This window comes from Cynocephalus volans, chromosome 4, assembly GCF_027409185.1.
Source record: "Cynocephalus volans isolate mCynVol1 chromosome 4, mCynVol1.pri, whole genome shotgun sequence".
Taxonomy (NCBI): domain Eukaryota; kingdom Metazoa; phylum Chordata; class Mammalia; order Dermoptera; family Cynocephalidae; genus Cynocephalus; species Cynocephalus volans.
This window is the reverse complement of record NC_084463.1, coordinates 127,424,749-127,443,671: the sequence shown is the minus strand read 5'-3', so window position 1 is coordinate 127,443,671 and position 18,923 is coordinate 127,424,749. Positions and strand designations below refer to the sequence as shown.

General features: G+C 33.6%; 1 protein-coding gene across 2 annotated transcripts in view; it reads right to left on the bottom strand.

Moving 5' to 3' along the window:
• METTL15 (methyltransferase 15, mitochondrial 12S rRNA N4-cytidine) overlaps window positions 1-18,923 on the bottom strand; it is a 224,375-nt gene that overhangs the window by 134,512 nt on the left and 70,940 nt on the right. For both annotated transcript variants that reach the window (XM_063094545.1, XM_063094544.1), the window contains exon 4: window positions 11,451-11,587. In XM_063094545.1, the coding sequence (XP_062950615.1) occupies window positions 11,451-11,587 (137 nt within the window). The remainder of the gene's footprint in view (window positions 1-11,450; window positions 11,588-18,923) is intronic.

Here is an 18,923-nt window from a genome sequence, read left to right as displayed (position 1 = left end):
ATATGTTGTACACAAGTGATGGTAGTCAACGTTGAACCCCCAAAATATGTATAATCAATTATGCTTCAATAAAAATAATTAATTAAATAAATAAATAAAATCCCAAGTCAGGAGCAAAGTTAATTATCCTCTGTATCATTAACAGAGGATAATGTTACATTATCATTGTAACATTTACAATAATGTAAATGTTCTGAGTGCAGAGTCTTTATTCCTTACTTTGAAACTCCATCCCACTCTCCAACCACGTGTCCTTTCTTCATAGTCAGTGTCTATATTTCACACTCTATCTCATTTATTGCAAGACAGTTAGGCAAAGTACGGATTAAGGGATGGGCAGTTTTCAGGGGGTTCTAATCCTCTAGGCAAATTGGGCTTTCCAGGCAACAGGATCCTAGGAAGTATCTTCCATCAACATCATTGGTTTCTGTTTTGTTTGAATCATAAATAAACACTTGTTAATTTTCAGAATTTTCCAATCCAGGTTCTGGGGATATGGACATATATTAGACATAGTTTCTGTCTTCAATGAAGATTTAATACCTAATGTAAACAAATATGTGGAATGCAGCCATATGGGACAGCAGTTTTCAAAAAGTTTTTATCTAGACACAGTCATAAATACAGTTTAACTGCAATCCCATATACACACAAAATTACAATAAATATGCGTGTACATGTATATATACATATATATACATATGTAGAAAAAATACATAATTTAACTTCATGTGCTGTACTATAATATTCCTATTCTATTCCACTCCATTCCACAAAATGCTGAACAAGACCCAATAAAATGATTTCATGACTCATTAAAAGGATATACTAGATAGTGTTCTAAGCCTAATCCTTGCAACATTTCTAGAGATAAGAACTATTACTCTCATTTCAAAGATAAGGGTAAATAACTTATTCAAGGTTTTGCAGTGAGTAAATGGCAGAGCTGGGATTCAAAAAAAGAAGCAGTCTGGCTCCAGTTTTATATGGTGATGAAGGAAAAGAAAAGACAGATATTAAAGTTGATAAGCTTTAAGGTAGAAGTAAACGACCCTTATTGCTGATTACACGCAGGGGGGAAGATTCTGGGGAGAAGTAATTACTGAAAGTTGTCTGTGAAAACACAGATACTCTGCAGGACTTCGGAACATGGTAGGATTGAACTTTTTCTTTGTCTCCTTCCCTGTATTGGCCAAGTCAAATGAGTGGGAAGTCTTGAACAGTCTCAGAAAATTTAGTGTCACAATATTAACTTCAACTTCACCTATAAACATGAAACATAATTTTATCTAAGAATGAATTGTTTTAATCTTCCAGAATCCCATGAAAAAGGAAAGCCAGAGACCCTTAAAACAAAATTTCTAATAGGATGATCAGGGAAAGAAAATTTTCTAGGCCCAATCACCATTACCTTTCACAGTGGGGAAATTCCTAGCCTTCTAACTGGTCTCATTGAATCCTTTCCAATTTTGCATTCCTCCTACCCTTTCTTAATACATCAGGCAGAACATTCTCTTAAAAATGTGAATATGATCATGTCAATTTTCTGTTTCAAACACTTTGGTGCCTTCTGTTGCTCTTAAGATAAAGTCTCAAATACTTAACAAGGTCCTGTATGATCTAGCTCTAGTTTGCCTCTCTAGCCACTCCTCCCCCTCTCCTAATGAAGATCTTTTAATATTCTGTTCTCACTATTGCAAATGCTCTCTCTTGCTCCACCATCTCTCCCTCCTTCACCTAGCTAAGAGTCACTCATCTTTCAGGTTCTGACTTAAATTCACATTCTCTGGAAGACTTCCCAGATGTTCTAGACTAGATTAGATACTGATGTCATATCCCTCTTAGAACATACTGTACTCATTTATCTCCATGATCACAATTGCAACTAAATAATTGTTCAATTATCTGTTTCCCATCTATTTTCTGATTACATTGTAAGGTCTGTGAAGGTATGGACTATGGGTCTCAATCCCCTGGGAACCTTTAGAACTAGCAGACTGCCTGAAAGCTAGCTAGTACAATATATATTTATGGAATAAACATACAGGAGGGTACTTCAAAAAGTTCATGAAGAGACTTATATTACCTTTTAATTCTATTTTTCCACAAGTTTTTTGAAATACCCTCATATTTCTCCAGCTTTAGAACTATGTTTGGTAAATCAGTGTCAAGTACTTTTGCCTCCCCAAACAAACAACTTCATCTTCCAAAACTAATATCCCCTAGGCAAAGGTTATATTTAGTAATATTCAATGGGGCAAAATATGGCATCCTGTTTTAGTAACGTTTGTGTTACCAAAAAGAGCGAAAAGGTGACAGACCATCATGAGTAGTTCAAAATGGTCTAATTAATTTTTCTAAGTTCTTTCTTTTTGTGCATGTTCATATCTATGAAAATTCTTTGACACTGCATAGCAGAACTAACGTCCTATAGCAAGGAGAATTAATAACAGCTGTGTCTCATTTAAGCAGTCTAAATTTTAGGTACGTAGGGCTGTTTAAGATAGTGTTTTCTTTTACATAATTTTTACACTGGCCCTGGGATCAAAATGTCTGCGTTTGAGTCCTTGCTCTGCTACCGAATGTGACTAAATTGCTTTTAGTATAATATTTTAGTGTGGTAAAATATTACCTTCACAGAGTACAAGAAAAATTACCAAAAAATGCCCAATCAATATTTTTTACCAAAATTTATGCAAACAAAAATTTTTCAAGAAAAGTACTCAATGAGTATCCACTCTGGGCATGAGGGGAAGGACTGAGAAAGAGACTGCCTAGAAAAAGAAAAAAACAGAGTTGACCTCAGACTTCTCTGCAATACTACATTCCAGAAGAAAAAGTGATACATAGGAAATTCCCAACATTTTATATAATCATCCCTCAGTATCTATGGGGGATTGGTTTCAAGACCTTCCTCAGATATCAAAATCCACAAATTCTCAGGTCCCTGACATGAAATGGTGCAGTATTTGCATATAACCTATGCATATCCTCTCATTTACTTTTTTTCCGATATACTATAAATTATCACTACATTACTTATAATACCTAACACAATGTAAATGCTACGTAAATAGTTGTTATACTGCATTGTTTAGGAAATAGTGACAAAAGAAAAGTTTGTACATGTTCGATAGAAAAAAAAATTTTTTTTAAAATTTTCTATCCATGGTTGGTTGAATCCAGGAATGAGGAACTTATGGATATGGAAGGCCAACTGTGCTCTATCAAGTTGTTGCTCAGAAAGAAGGCATGAGAAACAGTCTCAAGAAGACAAAGCTCAGATGCTTCTCTTCTGCATATTTATCAAAAAACTACTTAAAGATGTAATCAAAATTGACTGAGATATGAGCCCATGTGATCGACTAAAAATGGGACTTAAAGTATTATAAAAAAAACTTCCAATCAAGATGGCAGAATGAACAGTCCCCAATGTCACTCTCTCCCACAAATCAGCCAATTTAAAACAATAAAAAAGCAAAGATAGCCAAGCTGGGGCAGATAGAGCTCAAGGGAAGAGGAGGAGAGACCTACAGAGTGCATGAAGGCGGGAGAAGCTGAGATGAGAGAAAGAAAAAACTGGTCCGACCATCTTGAGCCCCTGCTGTTTTAAGGCTGGAGCTGATGAGCGCACAGAATAGGAGCTGGCAAAAGCCGCAGCTGTGCCCTTCATATGAAGTTGCTTGGAGGCTGCAGGGAAGAAGAGGGCCTTGGTGGCCCCCAGGCCAGCAAGACCACTAATAGGGCTCCCATGGACCCACACAGGAGCAAGGGGCCACAACAACTGAAAAAAAGGAGCCAGTCAGAGGCTGGTGAGTTATCACAAGGGACCAGTGCATGGCCCACCCCATGGGAAGTGTTTGGAGTGCCAGCGGTGGAGGGAATGGGCCCACCAGGGAAACACTGGGGCACAGTATGGACAGCTGATCTGCCTTCCAATCATGTGCAGAACCACTCAGAGGAGACTAGTCAAGCATATAGAACTGCAGGGGGTGCAGTTTGATGTAAAGACTCAGGCCCAGACCAGAGTTTCTATACAACCCAGGTGTACTGGATATCATGAGAGATAGAAGTACCTATAAAGTCAACCATTAAAACCTAAACTGCACAAAAAGCCTTCCCTAGGGAATCAGCAGCAAAGCAGCAATTTAGCTCAACCACAGAGCTCAAGTACTGGTCCCCACAGGAAGTTCCCCCATTTTAGAAGCAAACAAAGGACAATAAATTACTTCCAGCGCAGAGTTTAAGTGGTGGGAACAGCAAATAATCCAACACAGAACCTAAAGAAAAAACAAAATACCCACAACTGGAGACAAAGTTTGATATTAATAGTAAAGGTCTCATTTCACCTATAACACCTAGAAGGACCAGAAGTTCCCTGGGCTACCAAGTCAGAAATGGGGGAGGGCCGGAGGCCTCAACCATGCCCTCCGACACCTGCAACCAGTCCCACAGGTGGGGGCCGAGGACCTTGTCCACACCCCCCTGACACGTGCAACCAGCCCAGCGAGGGCCACTGAATACAGCAAAAAGGGCCCCGGTTCCCAAGCTGTGGTGGTGGGGGGCAAGGTTTTTTGCCACACCCCCCTTACATCTGCACCCAGTCTGGCAATAACCAAGCCACCACTGGAAGCCCCCTGGTCTCCCCTGTGAGAATGAGGGGGATGCCACAGGTCTCAATCCTGCCCCTCCTCCTTCCTCCTTCTTCCACCCCATTTCCTTCCCCTTTCCCCTCTACACTCCCTCTCAACTGCTCCACAACATCATAGAATGTAAAAAATATAGATATATTAATTTGTTATAATACATAAAAATTTTTTTAAAGTATTATAAAGTCTAGTAGGATGCATTGAAATAAATAAAGTGGATCTAAGTATAATCATTTTAGATAAGACTGCTAAACAATAAATGTTAACTAATAATTATCATGTAGATATTAATGTCTAAACTCCAAGAAAATATTTTAAAATCAAAGAAGTAGGGTGGAAAAAGAGAAAATAAAAACAAAAGAGTATTAATTTCTTATCTTACGTGAAGGTGGTTAATCAATAAATATTATTTTATTGTGCATACTTAACAATAAAAAAAGTTTAAATACTTTTTTATCTTAAAAAAACTAAACTCAGCCATTAATAAATTTAAAAATAAAAGGTAGGCCATTAAAATCACTAGAGAAAAGGTAAAACCAAATATATATATATAAAATGGACATAAGATAATTTAAAAGTCAAAGAAAAATTCAACCAAACACAAAAACAGAAAATATAAAATAACACAAAAAGATCAAGTGTATCCCACCATAATTACTCTTTTATTGAAAACATACTCATCTGCTTATTACACAAAGTATGTTTGGTATTTCTTGTTTATAGGAAGTAAACTTAAAATAATATAGCTTAGACAAATTTTAAACACCAACAATATGATTATGGATAAGAGTACATTAGAATTCTAATAAATTAAGTTATAACTATGTGATAGAAATACTCTACAACCAATACAATTATGTGTTTTAAGATAATTTAATGAAATAGGAATGTGCTAATAATGTATTAGTAGAATTAATTTTTTAAATATATATATGTGTATATGAATGCATATGCATACCCAAAGTAATTAGAAGAAAATAGAATAAACTATTAACATTGGTGGTGGTACTAAGTATTATTTTAATTTTCTTCTTAGTATTGTCCTTCATTTTACAATTTTAATTAAGAAAAAAATTTAGTGAAAAGCACAAAATTCTGGAATAAATGGAAAGACATATCAGGCTTCTGGCTTGGGATGCAGAATAAAGATATCAGTTCTTTTTAATGTAATTATGTATTAAACACAAATGATTAAAATGACTTTTTAAACTTAGCCAAGATATTGTAACATTTAGAAGTACGAAAAGCAAAAATATTCAAGAAAGTTCATACAAGAAATAGTATATGCAATATAATAAAATACCGATAGTTAAAAAGATAGAATGAAATACACAAAATCATTATTACTGAGTATCTAAGGTGGTGGAATTATGGGTGAGTTTAATTTTTTCTTTATACTTTTCTGTCTATTATGAATTTACCCCAGTGAGCATATCTGCTTTTACAAATTGTTGAAAATAACAGCTCATTACATTTTTGTATTCTGCCTAAAATCACATTCAAATGATAAAATCAATTATGATTTTTTTCTTCTTTATGCATATCTATATTCTCTAAGTTTAGTACAAACAGCATGTACAGTTCCTAAATTCAGAGGGGAAAAATGCTGGTTTTTAAAATTATCTTCCAACATCCATCTTCCTCTGCATTAAAAGTCAACCAACATCCCGCTGCTCCAATTTAAATGTTGCCTCTTATACAATCTTCAGAGGCAAAGAGGAAAAGTTTCAGTTTTCAAACAACAGGTGATCTGACATATCATCTTTTCTGAAAGAGCTAAAATGGGTTAGCCTAAACCTCAGCCTTCCCATGAATTGCTTAGTTTTCCGTGAAAACATTCTATTTCTGACAGTTTTGACAGAGTAAAGAACATGGGATTTTTTGAGAGAAGCCTAAATATTTTGCTATTTTACAATAGCAAAATAGATAAATGAAAAAAATTACTATATTTCCTCCAAAGATGTTCATGCTGAAATGACAAAATTTTTGCTTTTTTGTGCACCTCACTACAAGTTGTAACTACATATGCATTTTTAAGATAATCAATGTAACTAATCTGTCCATCCATTCAACCAACCATCCACCTATCCATTATCCCCCCAAATAATCCCCAAATTTGCATTTGTCTTTCTCATGCATATTTTTATAGTATACCTACATATGTAGGTATTTTTAAATAATATATATATCACTACTTTGCATTTTTTACTTTACATAAATATGCAGAGATGCAGTCATACAGTCCGTGTTTTTTTTTATTATTATTTTCCCTTTTCCTGAACCACCTTAATCCTTCCTTTCTCAAGTTCTCCATGACTATATATCCAAACAATGCATGTACAGTCAGACCTCCATATCCATGTGTTCTGTATCCAAGAATTCAACTAACTGCATCTAAAATATTCAGAAGGGAAGACACATCTGTACTGAATATATACAAACATTTTCTTGTTATTATTGCCTAAACAATACAGTATATAACTATCTGCATAGCATTTACATTGTATTAGTTATTATAAGTAACATACAGATAATTAAAATATACAAAAGGATGTGTGTAGGTTATATGCAAATACTACAACATTTCATATCAGGGACTTGAGTATCTATGGATTTTGGTATTCCTCAGAGGTCCTGGAACTGATCCCTCAAGGATACCAAGGAATGACTATAAAAGTTTGTTATAAGTCTAAGGATGTGTTTCCTTAGATATTGTTTCTTTTATTTAGATGGGATACATTAGCAGATTAAATATTTCTTACATATTAAAAGATGTCTACCAAAAATGTATGAAAGTATCCTTTCCCCCATATCCTCATTGCGAAATTATGTTTTTTCCAGAATATTATACCATTATTATTTTTATTTTCTTCATTACTGCTACTAAGTTGGAGCATCTTTTCATAGCTTAATCTTCTATGAATCACCTTTTTATATCTTTTGTCCTTTTTCAAAATTGGATTTTGTTGTCTTCTTATCAATCTTATAAACCCTCTTCCTGTATAATAGGTATGAATTCTCTTCCTATCTTTTATATTGCTAATATTTCTTTTCTAATTTTAAGTGTTTGGAAATTACCATACTATTTTTGTCATATCTTTTTAAACTTATATAAATAGATATTTCTATTATTTATTTTATAGACTTGTGATTTCTAGTCTTGACTGAGGCAGTTTCTCGCCCCTAGATTTTATATGTAGTTTCTTTAATTTTCTTATAGGACTTTTATTTTCAATTTTTCACATATTTTTATTTCATCTGGAAGGGTTTTTTGCGGGGGTTGTTTGTATTTTTTTTTAATTTCATTTTATTTGGAAGTTATTTTTGAATCTGATTTAAAATAGGGTCCATTTTACTTTCTTCAGGTCTGATAGGCATTGTACCAGCACCATGTATTTAATAATGTACTATTTTTTCTAATGAATTATAATTTTGGTATTCTATTAAATTCCTTTATTTAGTGGAATCTATTTCTGCATTCTCTCCTCCTGTAATCTATTGCACTTGCCTATTCTTATGCCAACACTGTATTGATTTCATTATAGTGACTTTATACTATGATCTGCCATATCATAAGCCAAGTTTCCTCTCACTTTTTTTTTATTCAAAACGATCCTGCCACGTTTTCCCCCATATAAACTTAACATCACTTTATCTAAATATAAAAAACAAACAAACATCAGCTAAGGTGAAATCAACGAAGATACTAAAAGTACATTATATGCATATACAATTTTGGAAGAACGGACTTTTTTTTAAGAATATTAATTCCTTCTATTCAAAACAAATATGTCTTCCCTTTTGTTCAGACCTTGTTGCATGCCCTTCAACAAAATTATATAGTTTTTTTTTTTTTTCCCCATTCGAAGCTGTGCCTTTTTTTGTTAAGCTTATTACTAAATGTATTATATAGTTTTAGGTGCTTTTGTGAATGAAATATTTTTTCCCATTTATCCTTCTAGGTACTTTTACTTTAAAATATACTTTAAAATTTTTATCTATCTTAAATCATCTGATTAGTTTTACAAGTTTTGGGGGTTTTTAACTACACATTATAAGAAAGAGAATATTTTAACCTTTCTTTAGTTTCTTAATTACATTTGTTAGACCTTCCAAAAATATTTTTTTTGGTGACTGGCTGGTAAAGGATTCATTATTTATTTTTATTCATTTATTCATTCATTCATTCATTCATGGTTGCTGCCTGGGGTTCCAAACCCTTGACCTTGGTGTTATAACACTGTGTGATACCAGTTTAGCAAACTGGCCAGCCTTTCCAAAACTATTGAGCAATAATATTTATGGAAATTACATCCTATTTACATCTCCATTTTTTACTTAAATTGTTATGGTATTTCACCTTTTAGGGAAAAAATAACTGCTGTTTGTCCTTGGTTGTGAGGATATTTTACATTTAAGTAGTTTCCTTATAGTCCCTGTTTAAATTAGAGATTTTAGTAAGAATTGCTAAATTATAATTGTCATGCTTATCAACCTATCATTGATTGAATGCCTGATGGAACCACCTCTACATTCCTTAAACAAACATTACCAGGCCATAGATATTATTCTTTAATTAAATAATGTGTGAATTAGATATATTAGTATTTCCTTTTCAATTTTTATATTTATATACTTCAGTGAGGTTGGGCATTTTCTCATACTCTCTCAATCAGGATTTGGTATTAAAATGATGCTGGACTCATAAAATGAACTGAAATAACTTTCTATATTTATCATGGTCAAGACTGGTGTAAAAGGCATTGCTCTTTCCTGTTTTAAAAGGAGTTTGATAATTGCAAAGCCATTTGGTTAGGGGCATTTTTCTAAGTACGTTAGTAATCTTTCTAATCTCTTTTATGGTAATGACCTATTCAAATTTTATAATTATTGAGTCAATTTTAACAATTTATAGTTTGTTAGAATATCATTCATTTCATCTAGGTTTTACAAGTTACCATAGAGTTGTGATTGTGTCATCTTATGATTAACTTACCTTGTGTCTATGGTTTGTCTTCTCTTTCAATCTTAAACACATATTTTCACACTAATAATCAGTTTCAAAAGGGATTTTACTATTTTCAAAAAATGACGTCTTGGCATTTCTTTACCCTTTAAGTATTTTTTTTTCTTTTTCTTTTTTTTTTTGTTTTTGGTTTCCTTGAAACTTTTATCAGTATTATTTCTTTCTTCCTCTTTTCTTTTGATTTATTTTGTTATTCTTTATCTAATTTATCATATTTGGCAAAGGAATCATTTTGTCAATAAAGTTAAAAAGACTCAAGATTTGAGCTGAGGTAGTAATATCTACTAAAATGAAATTATTAGGCTATGGGTCAGAATACATATCCCAGGTCTGTCCCTATTAAGTCATGTGTAACTTCTAGCAAGTCATTTCATCTGTCTAGCTAATAGTTTCTACATCTGCAAACTGGAAAGAGATTATAGAGCCTGAAGATTCCTGTTAGGTATAAAAAGTTACTCCTAGTAAAACTGGTAAACTTTAAGCTTCACTTGAGAAAGTAGGGTGTTTGAAGGAATAAGAGTCACTGGAACAACCAGATTGGGAATCACCACCTTAAGAAGTAATTATATCTATGTTTTTCCACTGACCAAGTTACCTGTAAACTGGAATGTGCTATGATAACCCCTTTCTATTGCTGTAATGTTCACAAAATCTGAGAAAGTGAGAGAAGGTGAAGTGTAAATAAAAAATTTAAAATTATTTTAAAAAGTAATAATATCTAAGAAAATTCAGTTTTTCTGTGACAGTGAAATATAACACAGGCTTATACTTTATAAATGTATAGGTCATAATCAAGCGAACTCATTTGATGCTTCACAAACACGAATGTTCTAGTACAAGATCTCAATGAAGATGTATCTAAGTTACATTGCAGAAGTCAAAGATTTTAAAAATAAAAAATTAGTACCATGTCGTTAAACCACATTTCCAAATTATTCTTAGAAGGAAAGAAATAACCTAGGGTCAAGCGGTGGGTTTCAGAGGCTCCATAATAAACACTGTGATCTTGCAAACAAAAGTCTATGTATATTTATATACAATTTAATTGGAAGAGTTAATGACATTCATTAGATTTGCAAAGAGTCTGGGACCTGAAAGAGACTGGAAAGACCATTCTAGAAGAGTAATCCAACTTTCTACCTTTAATCTCTGATTGAATTTTTCCATGGTCCTACTTTGCTTCGTGATGGCATTTAAACAACATACCATATAGACTTTACATCCTAATTCAAAATCTTTATTTAAAGGCAGATGGTTACACATATTAAGACAACATTTAAAAAATTTTTAAAGTTCTTTATAGTGATAGATATCTCACTTATTCTGACAGAGGGTAGATAATTCTAAATTTACTTGTGGATTTCAGAAAGAATTCATGGAAAACAAGTACATTATATTGATGTATGTGACTTCATGAGGTCTACAGAATTCTCACATACTTATTTACTCTGCTAAATTCTTGGAAACTCATAACAGTATTTTTTTGATTATGGGTTATTTGTCAAAATATCATTAGTGGATGGATTACAATATATCTTCAGTCCTGTAGCCAGACGTCATTTTAGCATTTATTCTTATGGATTTTTAAAGGATAAATACAATAATATCATTACTTTAATTGGTACTAAAAACATCATTTATATTAATTCTTTTTGAGGAGGAAATATTTAGTGGAGTAAAATGTAACATCATACAAGGTAGAAAAAATTCAAAGTCGATAAAGCAGACTCTGTAAAACAGCATCATAATTAAATAAATACAAGAGAATTACTTACGGATAAAGTTCTGAAAGTTGTTCAGCTATTGCATAAGCTGTTGGGTCTCTGTCTAAGGCATAGAGAGCAATTTTTGACTCCTTTTGTAGAATGGCTCTTGTGTGTCCTCCTGAACCAAATGTCATGTCTAGAAAAATCTAGCCAACAGAGAAAAAGAAATTACCACTTAGCATGGACAAAACTTCTTTTGCCAACTATCTTAATTTCTAGAAGCATATGATGATTTTCAGAGCTAAAAACAAACAGAAAATAATTATAATAGTTTTACCTAGAGTTCAATTTGTTATACATGAGATCTGGCTCAATTATGAATGATCAGTCCAAAAGAACTGATCAGAGTATCAGTAAAATAATCCCTGGCAGAGGCTGACAAATTTATATTTGCCTCCATCAGTTCAAACTGGCAGCTAACTTTAACACTTTTAACTGCTGTGCAGCTAACTTTTTAACACTTTCCAGCAATTTGGAGAAGGCTTACAATTAGTATTCTTCTAAATGCTTTATACAAAAATTAAAAATATTCAAGGGGAGAGATGGGGGTGTGAGAGGGAGAGAGAGAGAATGAATGAGAATGAAAATATCTAACAATAAATAGTCACAGGACAAATCAAATCTGGAAAACTGGCAAATTAACAAATAAAACCTGGAAAAAGCCCAAGGCTTTTAAAGTAAAAACACCTGGGACAAATTCTAGGTTTGACACTAAGTAACTACATCTCTGGGAAAGTCCAAGTCACAAAATTCTGTTGTCTTTAAATTTTGCCAGTGTTTAATAAAAAAAAAAGAAGATGAAGAAGAAAAGAAGATATACGACAAGCACCTACCTAATTAGTAAGGTAACATGTAATTTCTCATCTAAACCAAGACACTTTTGAGAGTGAAAGATTTGTCAGTAATAATTTTGCCAGGATGACAGGGTACAGTGTATGTGAGTGCATATCTTTAAGTGCTTGGATCATTCCAGACGCACAGTACAATTAATTGGATTTAAATCAAATTCTTCGCTATTTAATTTGGCCATGCTCTAGAGGGAATAGTCAGGTCACAGTTGAGCAAGAAACCATACATGGCCCATCAGAAACATATGTGTGTACAAGTTAGTTGATTGTGGCTGATTTGGAAGTGAAGACACTCTCCACTCATCCCCTCAAAGTTATGCTCTTAGTTTATTGGGGCCTTTTAGTAAACTTCACTGGTATTATGAAAATAAAAACAACTAGTCTAAATATTGAATACAATGACAAACAACATAAGTCTATAAGCCAGGCTTAAAAAAAAATTTAGAAAGGAACCAGGGCTGCAGACCCCTCAGCCCAGAAGCAGGCAGCACAGTACCCCTGGGTTCCTAAGCAAGGAGCCAAGGGCCACAGCACCCTCTGCCCAGAAGGAGGCATGAGAGCATGCCCAGAGTCCTAGGCACGAGTTGAGAGCAGTACCCCCAATCCAAAGGCAGGCAAGAGAGCATGACAAAAGCACCACTTCCACATGGGTGGCCCACCACAGCCATGGCAGCTGAAGAAGCAGCTTGATGCCACAGCAGCAAGCATAGCCACCGTGCAGGCATCCCACTGGACACTGGTCTGCACTGACACAAGGAAAGTCACCAGTGGAGACTGGAAGAAGAAGAGGACATCTCTCTCCTCAAAACCGACTGCAGAGCAATAGAAGAAGCAACTTCTCTACCAGATGACCAGACATCAACTAGTATTTCTAGATACTACATCTAGTATTTCTAGAGATATTAGAAATATGAAAACCCAAGAAAATATGACACCACTGAAAGAATACAGTTAATTCTCAAACACCAGATCCTACAGAGCAGGAAACCCTTGAGATGAATGAAAAGGAATCCTGAGCAACAATTTTGAGGACACTCACTGAGAATATGAGAAGACTCAGGCAACATAATGAAACAAGAAAAAAAAATCCAGAATATGAAGAAGAAAATTTACAAAGGGATTAATACCTTTAAAAAAAGAATGTAACAGGACTCATGGAATGGAAAGATTCACTGGACAAAATAAAAAACACAACCAAAAGCTTAAGCATCAGGCTAGAACAAGCAGACAAAAGAATTTCTGATCTTGAAGACAGTCTCTTTGAAATAATCCAGGTGGACAAAAAAAGGAAAAAAGAATTTTTAAAAAATGAAGAAAACCTAAGAGAGCTATCTGACAACCTTAAGCACACAAACATTTGAATCATGGGTGTTCCAGAATGGGGAGAAAAAGGAAAAGGCATGGAAAGCCTTATTCAACAAAATAATAATGGAAAACTTCCCAGGTATAAGGAGAGACATGGACCTTCAGATCCAGGAGGCTGAAAGATCCCTAAAGAGATTCAGCCCAAAAAGATCCTCTCCAAGACACAATATAGTCAAACTGGCAAAGCTCAAAAATGAAGAGAGAATCTTAAAAGAAGCAAGAGAAAAGTCACCTATAAGGGAACCTCTATTAGACAAACAGCAGACTTCTCCACAGAAACTCTATAGGCCAGAAGAAAATGGGATGATATATTCTAAATACTAAAAGAAAAGAACTGCCAGCCAACAATACTATATGCAGCAAGGCTATCCTTCAGAAATGAAGGAAAAATAGTGTATTTCCAGACAAACAAAAGCTACAGGAACTTATCACCACATGATTAGCCCTGAAAGAAATCCTCAAGGAAGTCCTGCATCTGGAATCCAAAAAAAGATAATCACTACCTCAAATACACAAGAAAGGACAAAACCTACTGGTAGAACATAAATGCAAACGAGAAAGAGAAAGAAACTAAATCTTACCACCAGAGAAGCCATAGTGACAGTGTAATAATGCCCCTATTTTATTTCTGATTTTAGTAATTTTGGTCTTATCTCCTTTTTCTTGATCACTCTAGATAAAGATTTGCTAAGTTTGTTATTTTTTTAAAGAATCAAGTTATCATTTAGTTGATTTTCTCTATTGTTTTTTATTCCCTATTTCAAATATTTCTGTTGTAATCTTTTTTATTTCCTACTTATATTTGTTTTTGGTTTAGTTTACTCTACTTTTTCTATCTTCTTAAAAGTAGAAGTTTACATTACCAATTTGAAATTTTTTTTATTTTTAATATAGGGTTTTACAAGTATAAATTTTCCTCTAAGCACTGTATGAGCCCCATATCCTATAAATTTTGATATGTTGAGCTTTTATCTTTACCTCAAAGTACTCTCTAATTTCCCTGTATTTTTTCTTTTTACTCATTGTTTATTTAGAAGAGTGTTGTTTAATTTCCAAATATTTGTGAGTTTTCTAAATTTCCTTCTGTTATTGTGGTCAGAGAACATATTGTCTATGATCTTAGTCATTTTTAAAAAATGGAAAAATGTATTGATTTATATATTTTAAATACTCAAAATGAAAAAATTTAAACAAACAAAAAAGTTCATGGAAAGACTTCCATTATCTTTTAATTCTAATTTTCCATGAAATTTTGAAATGCACATGTGTTTATATTGTTTTATTGATTTTTTATTTACTTATTTATTTAGACTTCTCAATATACACTGTAGTTGATTTTCATGACCCTTTACCCATTCCTCTTCCTCCCTCCCTCCCCTCCCCCCATCATATCTGTTCACTTGTATTAACAAGTTCAAGGAATTGTTGTGATTGTTGTGTCTTCTTCACCCCCACCACCCTTTGTTTGTGTGTTTATTTATTTTTACCTCCCACAAATAAGTAAGTACATGTGGTATTTCTTTCTGTGCCTGACTTGTTTCACTTAGTATAATTTTCTCTAAGTCCATCCATGTTGTTGTGAATAGTAGTATTTCATTCTTTTTTATAGCAGAGTAGAATGCCACTGTGTAAATATACCACAGTTTCCTTATCCACTCATCTGATGATGGACATTTGTGCTGGTTGCTAAACTTAGATATTTAATTTCTGTTCCTGATTTCTTTTTATTAAGTAGACTTGTTGATTTGCTTAGAAATTAATTTGCTTTCGAAAAGTTTATTTATCTTCCTCTGTGGAAATAAATTTTATATTTGCATGCTTTTGGAAGACTTTAGAGAGCTATTTCAAATAATTACAGCAATTATAAAATGAAATGTCAATTTTAATAAGTTTTACATGTACAGTTTTTGTGAAAATTAGAAGGCCTACTTTCTACAGAGTATTTTGTTACTCATCTGTTATTCAGTTTGGGTATTTGTTATTTGAACAAATAAATGTGTATATCCTTGTCATATTGTTAAAAAATTAGAAATAGAATTGCCATATAATCTAGTAGTTAATCCCTCTTCTGGGTATATATCCAAAGGAAATAAAATCAGTGTGCTGAAGAGAAAAAGAAAATTTAAACACATAATGAATTTATAATTTCATGTGTATACTGCAGAAGAGAAAAAAATCCCTGTAATGGATTTGAATGTTATATTTCCCTGCCCTGAATGTTACAACTTATTTCAGGGAGAGTGGTCAGAAAAAGGGCACAATTATGCTTTGATTTTTTTGGCTCCCATCTACCATACTGATTTCCTTCCTCTGATCATGTCCTCAGAAAAGTTAGAGGGAGAGGGGTGGTTAGGAGATATTGGTAATGGGACACAAAAAACATTTACATTGTATAATGATAAAATAAGAAAAAAAGCCTACTATTACAAGAAATATATGGAGAAAATCTTCTGATCAATATTGAAAAGAAGACAGACATAAAATCTGAGAGATGTAAATGTAGTAAAAATGTACAAACAATGCTTTTTTAATGAATATTTTAGTATAATATAATGTTGCACTTCTATTAGTCAGTACAAAAGGCATGGCTACATATATCTTTCAACATTTTAAATAGTAACTATATTTTTAGGAATACATACTTAAACCTCAAGATTAAAAAATTTCCTTTCTCAGTCTGTATACTTATTTTATGTACCTATGAGTAAGTAAAAATCTTCTATCATACCTAATCTCAATTTAAAAATTGCAAGAAGTTCAGCATAATTTAAACAAAGAATTTTTCCCAGGCAAAACTATAAGCCACTTCCTTGCAATGGCACCGATACCAAGTCTTGCTATAAGCCTGGATTTAAGCTAAGCACATATCAAATACAACAATTTGCTTATAATTACCTTATCCCAAGCCAAGAAAGTCCCAATCAATATTTTTAAAAAATCAACATTATTAAAAATATTCTGGAAAATGTGAGATGATGATTATAATTTACATGATTATTTTTTGATATATTATGATTATGCCCTTGGAGATGCACTGACAATCAAGGAAGTTTCCACAGGGGGAAAAAAATAGTCTATTATTACCTATTATTATCTACTATTATTAAGTGTAACACAGAAAGCAAAAAATGGAATACAAATGGAATTTATGAAACTAGAAGTGAACCCCCCCATATGTCCTGAGTTAACAGGTGATTGAAGCCATCAACTTCCATTTTTAAAGTACTAATATGCATTTCTCATCAAATATAATAGTGACATCTAGGCCTCATGAGTCACTCAGTGCTACAGATAAAAAGAGTGCCAGTTAGTTTTTCCCTTCTCCTGGATCGTTAGCATGACATATGGCTACATTTTTTTATCAGTGCAAGTCGATAATAAAATATGGAGATTGGTCAACTTTTTTTTGCTTAACTAATGCACAGTAACAAATCTGAATATTTCAAAGTAATCCTTCTATGGGTCTCATCTATAAATATATTTCAAGCATACATTTTATGCTTCAAACATACATGAAAATTTTTCTTTGAAATTATCTGATATAATTTATCTATAAAACCACACTCATTTTTTATAATCAATAGTTTATTCTCGTTATTTCACTTACTACCTGTCCAAATCATTTTCACTCTCTAAGATTCAATTGTTTCATGTTAAGAAGAAGTGGGAATAAAACGTACCCGTTTACAACACAGATTTATAAAGATTCGCTTATTTCCTCCTTACAGCCATGGAGTAGGTATTATTAGATTTTACATACACAGAAACTAAGATTACAATCTGATAGTAAAGTGGTAAATGCAGGAATTGAATGCAGGTGTATTTGGCTCTAAAACCTGTGTTCTTCCTCACACCACTCTTTCTCTACATTAAATCAATAAAGTCTGTATTTGCACACTGCTTTATGGTTTGCCAAGCATTAATGTTTTCCTACTTGGTCTAACGAGTGAGGTTATATATGTGAGGGAATATAGACAAGAGGCATTATCCCCATTTTCACAAAAGAGAAAATTCAGGTGAAGAGAGATAATGTGACTTGATTAAGATCATATTAATACTAAGTGAGGGGAAGTGAACTCTAAACCAGGTCTTGACAACTCTAAATTCTGTGCTCTTTCTGAAAGAAATAGAGAGTGAGGGAGGGAAGGAGGGAGGGAGGGAGTAAAAGAAAAAAGTGGGTGGCATAAGATAGAATCATGGCAGAGTAACAAGAAAAACTAAACAATGTTAAGTTTAGTTTTTTTTATAGATCAGCCATTCCCACTGTATTAGTCTGCTTCTGTTGTTTGTAACAAAATACCCAGAACTGGGTACTTTGCAAGAAAATGAAATTTATTGCTTAGTTTCAGAAGCTGGGAAGTTCAAAGTCCAGGGAACACATCTGGTGAGGGTCTGGGTGGTGGCAACAGTGACCCAGGGTTCTCACACGGTAGAAAATGGTGGAGCAGAGAGAGTCATGTACTCTCCTTTTAAAGCCCTCAGAATTACACCCCTGACAACCATTATTAATCCATTCACTATGGCATGATCCTACAATCTAATCACCTCTTCAAAGCTCCACCTTTCAATGACCATAATAGGATTTCCCACCCTTAACAGTTACAGTGGGGATTTAAGCTTCCAATATATGGACTTTGGGGGACACAATTCAATCCATAGCACCCACTGAAATTTATTTAGGCCCTTGAAAACCAAATCTTTCTTTATCCATATGTCTTTCTTTATTTCTCTCTCTACCACAAAGTGTGGCAGGATAATTTTTGAAATATATGTTTCTCTCTCCCTCTTCTCTCCTTCTTCTCTTTCAGGCAGCTGTGTATCCAAAACTTTAGAATATACGTTCCTTGGGAATTTTTGCATAGAAGAGAGAACCTTCTATCTTTCCTATCTTTTGAAGACCATCACTTTCCTATCTTCCAGATTAAAAAACAAAAACAAAAAACAAAAACAAAAAAAACCCCCACAAAGCTCAGAAAGAGAATGTTAGTTATCCTTAAGGAAAACAGAGGGTAATTTCTCTGAAACTGGGTAGAAGAGAGAAAAAATGGACAAATCTCAGCCAGGAAGGTACAGGATCAACGATGTAACTAACAGGTAATAAGATCTCAGAGCAGCTTGCTGGATGGTGAACTGAGGTAGGATGTCCCCTCAATAATGGCATGCACGGTACTACCAGAGATTTCCACATCCCTCTGTGGCACAGAAGCAGCAGGCCCTTTGGTCTCAGTGGGTCCACACAGATTAGAACAAAAGGCATCTCAGGAAAAAC